We start from the raw sequence: 7,500 nt of genomic DNA on the forward strand, positions 1-7,500 counted from the left end.
CCGCAACCGCCTGAGCGGAAGCGTAGGCAGGAAACGGATTGCCGTTACCACCTACGACCGGAACTCCTGTAGGATGCGAACCGGAAGTCGATGGTAACGATTTGAAAGTGCCACGATCCCTCGAAAGAAATCCTGTGGCCGGAAATCCCTTTGACGAAGCAGTAGAACCCATGGACGAGGGGCCGGGCGAATCGGCCCCAGTGACGCGGGTGGGATGCACCAGTGTCCTCTTTCCAGACGTCGACAGTTTCCCAACGTACTGTATAAAAAAAAATCACAGTAATTTCAGTTACGAGTTAGAAAACTCACTCTCTCTCTCTTTCTCTCTCTCTCTGGTGTGTGCATGTGTGTGTGTGTGTGTGTGTGTGTATGTGTGTGTGTGTGTGTGTGTGTGTGTGTGCAACATATCAAGTATCATTGCAATGAGAACTTATTTGGTATACAGTGTGAATATCAAAATGACCACATGATAATCTACGTTTTTGCACACATTCTTTGTCTCCAATTAGAAGGCCAGATATCGAATAAATAAACACTTCTGTGCCATCAACAAACAGTACACTTTGTATAAATGAAAACAGTAAAACTAACTTACTATGAGGCTGCTCCACATTGACCTGTACACATCCTGCCTGGTGGAACCCACGTGGTGCAGGATATGCACCATCCCCTTTGGCACGTCCGCGCTACAGACACAAAGGATGTAAAATATTGGTGAAATCAGAACTAACATTAGGGTGAAAATGGTGTTAACTCACTAGGACGTTGTATTCACCATGCATCACTGATCATCACTGTACATCTACAAAGTAGTCTATAAAAAACAAGACAGTACGCGCAGCACGTTGATATTTTTTTTTCGAGCTCAGCTAAATAACTGAAGCACATGGGAATCTCATTATCACACCCAAATGAATAAATAGTTCCAAGTACACAAAGAGATCATGTTCTGACTTGTTGAAAGTACTTTATTACAGTGCCGTTCATTTTCTAGTACCAACGAAGTTTAGACAACAAAGGATTTAAAATGGCTTACCCAACATTTCTGAAAGCTTCCTCGAGGTTTGCCTTGCTTGCTGATGCCATTTTGTCAATGTGTCACGATGATCAGTACTCACGGAAACAAAAGAATTACATCGCCAAGGCAAATAACTCTGTGTAACCTTCTTTAAAAAGTATGGGTCCTGTGGTACCCACATCATCCGAATCAGTATAAACAGTTTTATCCTTCTTTGAAAAATATGGGTCCTGTAGGACCCAGGATGCCATAATCGGGGTATCAAACACGAAGCCCGGTGAAGGTTAAGAGGGACTTTTTAATCCCCAGTGGGGGCGCAGTGGCGTGGTGGTAAGACGTCGGCCTCGTATTTGGGAGGTCGCTGGACAAACGTCTGAAACATTTTCTGGAAAATAGATGTTTACAATGAACGCTAGTTTGGAAAACTTGAGATACCTTTCATGTAAGACCTAAATTAAGTTATATCAGGAAATTTGAACAACAATCTGCCGTGTTGCTTTACGAATTGCAAAAGCGGTAAAAGCCGTACCTCACAATAAAAAACGATTTTTGAAACTCTGTTTAAAAATCATCATTGACGACAAAATGACTCATACAAATTACCAACGATCGAGTTTTCGTTCTCTTCCTGTACCTCCTACCTACCCCCCACCACCCCCCCCACAACCCGTCTTTAACATACGGCGCACAATTTATTTATTTTTTTAAATTGAAGAAATTAAAGGCGGACAGTCACAACAATGTCAAAGTAATCAACGAAGATGGACAATTCAAAACCGACAAGGCGTATCAAGTGCCAAGAGAATTATCTGAAACAATCTCCGTGATACGAAAAATGTTGAATTCCTGAACTGTTCGGTCATCATAGTTGAAATAATCATCAAATGGTATGTTTTTTCTCTCAAAATTATAGCGAAGAGAACACAAATAGTTGATTCATGTTGGAAATAAACAGAACTGAGAAATAATTACAAGAACAATCATGATGAATACACATACTTGCATAATTGGATTTAGAGTCGATGAAAACGCACAAATAGCAGGCATTTTCCACAGCCAAAAGATGAAGATGTGACGAGAGTAGTCTACAAAAGAGCACCCACAAACGAAAACAAATTTCTTATCCCGCCCTCCCCTTTTTTCTTATCCTTTTGCAAATCAAAATCGATTTATTTCAAAGTTCAAGACGGAATGGAATAATAAAAGTCGATTCAGAACAGTCACAGTGAATCAAGTCGGAATGGTCAAGAAACCAAGTTGGAATTATGCTGAAAGGTCTTATAGACACATGACTTTATTTTCTCCTCTTAAAACCGAAGTCCATGTCCATGTCAAATCCGCCACCAAAATCATCACCACCGGCCAGCATCATCCCGAAAGGATTCCAGTTGGCCTGTTGTTGACCTTGTGTCTGGCTGCCGGCGTTGTTGTTCATGTTGTTCATGTTGTTCATAACGGAAGACATCACCATGGCGGGTCCTAATCCTTCTCCAAAGTCGCCCATTTCCCCAAACCCGTCTCCAAAGTCGCCCATTTCCCCAAACCCGTCTCCAAAGTCGCCAAGTCCGTCTCCTAATCCATCTCCCAGTCCGTCTCCCAGCCCATCTCCAAGGCCATCTCCAAGTGCGTCTCCGATATCGCCCAGTCCATCTCCGACATCTCCCAGACCGTCTCCCAACCCGTCTCCGACGTCTCCCAAGCTGTCTCCTACATCTTCCAGACCGTCTCCCAAACCGTCTCCTATCTCTTCCGAACTGTCTCCCAAGTCTTCTACAGAATCTCCTACATCTTCTAACCCATCTCCCAATCCGTCCCCAAGATCTTCCAGACCGTCTCCGATGCCGTCTCCCAAACCGTCTCCGAGATCTCCCAATCCGTCTCCGAGATCTCCCATTCCGTCTCCCAATCCATCTCCCAGATCGAGTTCAGGTAACACCGCCTCGTTCAGCTCGGGGAGCTCGATGTCGTTGAGGTCGCCCACCTCGTCGAAGTTGTCTCCGTTGATGACGTTCTCCATCAGCTCGTTGACCTCGCTCATGACGTCCTGGACGGTGTCTGCTGCGTCTTGAATGCCGTCCACCATGTTGTCGACGATGTCCGATTTGGCCTGCAAGAGTTGAAGTAAATCAAAAGTAAATAAAGGCCAGAGAGAACAGACTAGACAGAGAGACAGACACAGACTGATTGTGAATGGATTGATAGGTATGAAGGCAGTCTGGCAAATTGTCACTCACAATGTGGATGGATAGCTGGATAGGTAAACAGACAAACAGACAGACAGACAGATAGATAGAAGGATAGATAGATAGATAGATAGATAGATCTTTTCTGAGCGTTTAATGCTGCTTTGATGGCATCAAATTAACGCATATATCGAACCTGAATTCAACTTTACGACAAACACACAAATTTAACTTTTAATTAACTCTCACCAAAATGGTGTTATATCAGAGAGAAAAAATTGTTTACATCTATTCCACTTCAAGACATCCCCCCCCCCCCCCCCCCCATTTGTTGTTGTTGCCGCAACCGACATCCGCGAGCTCCAACTGTACAACTGACCATAATTGCAGGCAAGGCACAGCGTTGCCAATCACGTCGTAGAAAGCCTCTTCCTTGTTGATCAAAATATGTATTCCACTTCAAAAGCTTCGTGTGTGGGGTGGGGGGGATATATGGAGGGGTGTATGTGGAGGAGGGGATTGGGGAGGGGGCATCTCGTGAAAACAGCCGCACCAAAATATCAAATTCTGCGAGCTTTGACAGTTTCCAACTCACCAGTGCAGACATTGCAATAGCGTTGCCCATGAGGCCGAAGGAGGCGTCGTTCTTGTTGATCTGATTGATCATCTGTGCCCCGCTGTCTACCTGGCTAGGGGCTAACCCCTTCACTGCTGAGGAGCTGGCATCGTCGGGGACTACCTTCTCCTGTGTCTGAAACAATGACCAGGAATTGGTTAAATGGATAATATATCATACTTCTGACCAGCAGTTGTCTCAAGTTGCCTTAGAACTGTGTATAGCTCTAAGGCAACTTGAGACAACTAGTGCTGTATTCTACCTTTTAAATCAGTGTTTGAACGTTGTGTTATTCAAATGTTATTAAACACACCACGTGTGGCACCTCAATTCTACGTGACTGTACTTGTTTGTAATTTGCATCCCCCCTCACACACACACACCCAGCCCCCCCACCAGTCCATGGACCAGATTTTGACAGCGTCTCTTTCTTGGTCAACTTGCAGTTTTCAACCGCTAGGTCATTCGCACCGCAAGACGAACATCAGGTGACCCACTGCGTCATAATTCGCACACACACCTAAAGCATAATACCATCACCAACCAACCCCCACCGACTTTACCCACATTCCAACTTAACCCAAACCACTCCCTCCCGTCACATCCCCTCTCCGTAAAAAAAAAAAAAGAAGAAGAAGAAAAGTCAAGATTTACGTAGGTACGTCAAGCATGACACTATTTGTCTGTTGTAATACCGTTTAAATACCGTTTTATTTACCGCCGCGTTAGACGGATACTTAATCACGACCCCGGAGCGCACGCGTTAAGCTGGGGCAAAGGATCTCGCGTCATACACATGTCGACTAACAAGTTGTCACATGCGATTACTCTTCCTAATCTACCACGAAACCAAGTGTGGCGCTTCTTTGGGGTAAGAAAAAACAACAACAACAAGATGTCGCCTTGTTGTTTACAGCTAGCTGCCAACGACATTACACATGCGATATTCGGCTGGTGGACATTAGCTATTTGTCTTTCCTTCTTTGCGACAAAAAATTGACGTTTGACAGATAGAACGTACTTATTGCTCTTCAAATAAAAATGAAATGTTAAAACACGCCGTCCTCGGAAGTTGGGAGGGGGTGGATAATAGGAGGCGGGGTTGGAGGGGGGGGGGAGCGGAGAGAATGGCGGCCTGGCTTTGGGATAGATGGACGCTTCTTTAGGTCAAGAATGCGAAAACACTTACAAGGGTACAAGACATTTGCAGGTAGGTGATGAATTGACAAAAGCAAACTGCTAGGGGAGTAGAAAAAATGGAAGGCACACTAGATTAGTCGGGGTGGGGGCGTAGCTTAAATCAGTGTTAGAAAATACACGATTCTTTTGGTTACGAATGTGAAAAAATGATACCGACGGACTACATGAGAGACTGACAGGCAGGCAGAGATGATAGTCTCAAAACCGATTCAGAAACATTGCCACTGACACTGACACATACTTTAATAGGGAGGCCCCAACAAAACCAACAAAACGAGGGATTGGGTGAGACAGACAGACAGAGATACAGATTCACAGACAGAGAGTGAGAGTGAGAGACAGAGAGAGAAAGAAAAAGAGACAGACAGGAGAAAGACAGAGAAAGCGACAGACAGACAGACACACAGACAGACAACAGACAGAGAGTGATCAATCTGACCACGTCAGGCTAATATAAATCAATCACAAGCAGTGGCGATAGTGCTGTGTGAGGTGAGGGTCGGCTTGTCACAACAGGTTAAAGGGGCGGGGGTCTCTATTTTTTTGTCAAGAATGTACATACACTTTTTATCTCAAGTTTTACCAAAATACATGCATGACACAGATAATGAATGACCTTTATTTTAGACTACACCTTCGCCGTGACCTAAACCTGTTGACAAAAATCATTCATCAGGGGTTAAAAGGGAATTTCTTTGGGTCAAGAACGTATAGAGAGACTAAACGACAAGGAGTTAAACCAGGGCCGGACCCAGGGGGGGGGGGGGGGGGGGTTCCAGGGGTTCCGGAACCCCACCCCTGGAAAAAGTATGTACCTTGCTTTGAGTGTTGTTGTTTTTTGTTTTTTTTAAATAAATTGTGTGTGTGTCTCTAACAAATTTTATTCAATGTGAAATCCGATGAGAAAAAGGTACCCCCCCCCCCCCCCCCCCACCAACTCACACTGACAGGCCTTAACCCTCAAAACAAGGCCCAGAATGCACCAGATTGCACAGATTTTAACCGTTTTTCAAAAATTTTCCGGGGAGCATGCCCCCGGACCCCCCTAGTTGCGCTTGTGGCTTCGCCACTTCGCTGATTTGCCCTCCCCAAAAAAAGGAGGAACCCCCCCCCCCCCCCCTTACAACTCATTTGGTCCGGCCCTGTAAACAGACAAAATGATACATATATATAGTGAACTAGAATGAATACCCGCTTCGCCGGGTAGCCGGCTTCGCCGGGAAGAAGTACTTAGAGCCGTACGCCGGCTTCGCCGGGTCCGAACAATGGACCCGCCAAGCTTAGGTCCCTCCCAGATTCGTGGAATGGGAACAGCACGAAAATGATTCAGTGGCCATAATGCCATTCCTGACCATATCGAGTAACATCCTTGTCGACGAATGTAACCGTGTTAATCACCTGTGGAGGCGAACTCCACTCAAACAGGACTGAGCAAGTTATGGCTTCTTAAAGGAAGGCCAGTACATAAAATTACACAAAAGCCGCCAGACCACATCACAAACAGAACTGAACAATGCACAGGTGTTGCTCACATAGAGACACACACACAAACACACACACACACAAAAACACAGAGAAGCCGTATCTATAGAGAGATAGATGACAGTGTATTTTTCGCGTGGCTATAAATGGATTCGACCTTTGCACTTTTACAGTGAGGATAATTTACGGGTCCAATTTACGTTCTGTACACTGCGTTGACCTTCTAAAAATAGTAACAGTAACAGAACGCCGGGAATATCCGAAGACGCTCAGCGCAGTGGACAGCGCAGTGACATTCTAAAAATAGTAGTAACTTACAACTGAACGGGAAAGCCACACGAAGGAAGGGAGATAAACGCCAAACACTGGAGAAGATAAGGAAGAGTTACTTATAATGGTGAAATGAACACAAAAACCCAAATCAGTTCAGCGCTGCGCGCTGAGAGCACGTGTTGAAATATCTCATCGATGATATTGTGTCCGGGGTGTAGCTGAATACGGTGTCCAAATTTGAAAAAGATCCACCGAGAACTTTGGCGTTGTGATGTGGTGTAGCGCCTATGGTGTGTCGGTATGGGGGCCCGGGTAGCTGAGGTGGAACCAAAATAGCTGAGGTGGAACCAAAATCGGTTCAGCGCTGCGCGCTGAGAGCACGTGTTGAAATATCTCATCGATGAGGTTGTGTCCGGGGTCTCTCTGAATAAGCCCACCAAATTTGAAGCAGATCCATCGAGAACTTTGGCCGTGCATCGCGCACAGACAGACACACAGACACACAGACACACAGACACTAGTCGTATATATATATAGTGAATGGCTTTTCTGCACTACACTATCGTTGTGACCTTGGCCGGTTGACAGAAACCCTTGTTGGTGACAAATAAGCTTTCACTTGTTTGTTTTTTAGGCCGCAGGAGCGGTCATCTATTGCAATGCATTCGGAGAGGTGACATGTCTCGTTTTGTTACCGTTCTCACGAGATCAGTTACAGTTGTTTTCTC

At 45.2% G+C, this 7,500-nt stretch overlaps 2 protein-coding genes across 2 annotated transcripts in view; both read right to left on the reverse strand.

Moving 5' to 3' along the window:
• LOC138962167 (uncharacterized) overlaps positions 1-1,178 on the reverse strand; it is a 1,237-nt gene extending 59 nt beyond the window's left edge. The window contains exons 1-3 of the mRNA XM_070333892.1: positions 1,037-1,178; positions 596-686; positions 1-259 (exon numbers count right to left, since the gene is read on the reverse strand). The exon at positions 1-259 is cut by the window's left edge and continues 59 nt beyond it. Coding sequence (XP_070189993.1) covers positions 1-259; positions 596-686; positions 1,037-1,086 — 400 coding nt within the window. The 5' untranslated portion in view covers positions 1,087-1,178. The remainder of the gene's footprint in view (positions 260-595; positions 687-1,036) is intronic.
• A 549-nt stretch (positions 1,179-1,727) lies between these two features.
• The window catches only part of LOC138962166 (uncharacterized PPE family protein PPE12-like), a 9,256-nt gene continuing 3,483 nt past the window's right edge, over positions 1,728-7,500 (reverse strand). The window contains exons 3-4 of the mRNA XM_070333891.1: positions 3,797-3,952; positions 1,728-3,125 (exon numbers count right to left, since the gene is read on the reverse strand). Coding sequence (XP_070189992.1) covers positions 2,313-3,125; positions 3,797-3,952 — 969 coding nt within the window. The 3' untranslated portion in view covers positions 1,728-2,312. The remainder of the gene's footprint in view (positions 3,126-3,796; positions 3,953-7,500) is intronic.

This window comes from Littorina saxatilis, linkage group LG3 (assembly GCF_037325665.1).
Source record: "Littorina saxatilis isolate snail1 linkage group LG3, US_GU_Lsax_2.0, whole genome shotgun sequence".
Taxonomy (NCBI): domain Eukaryota; kingdom Metazoa; phylum Mollusca; class Gastropoda; order Littorinimorpha; family Littorinidae; genus Littorina; species Littorina saxatilis.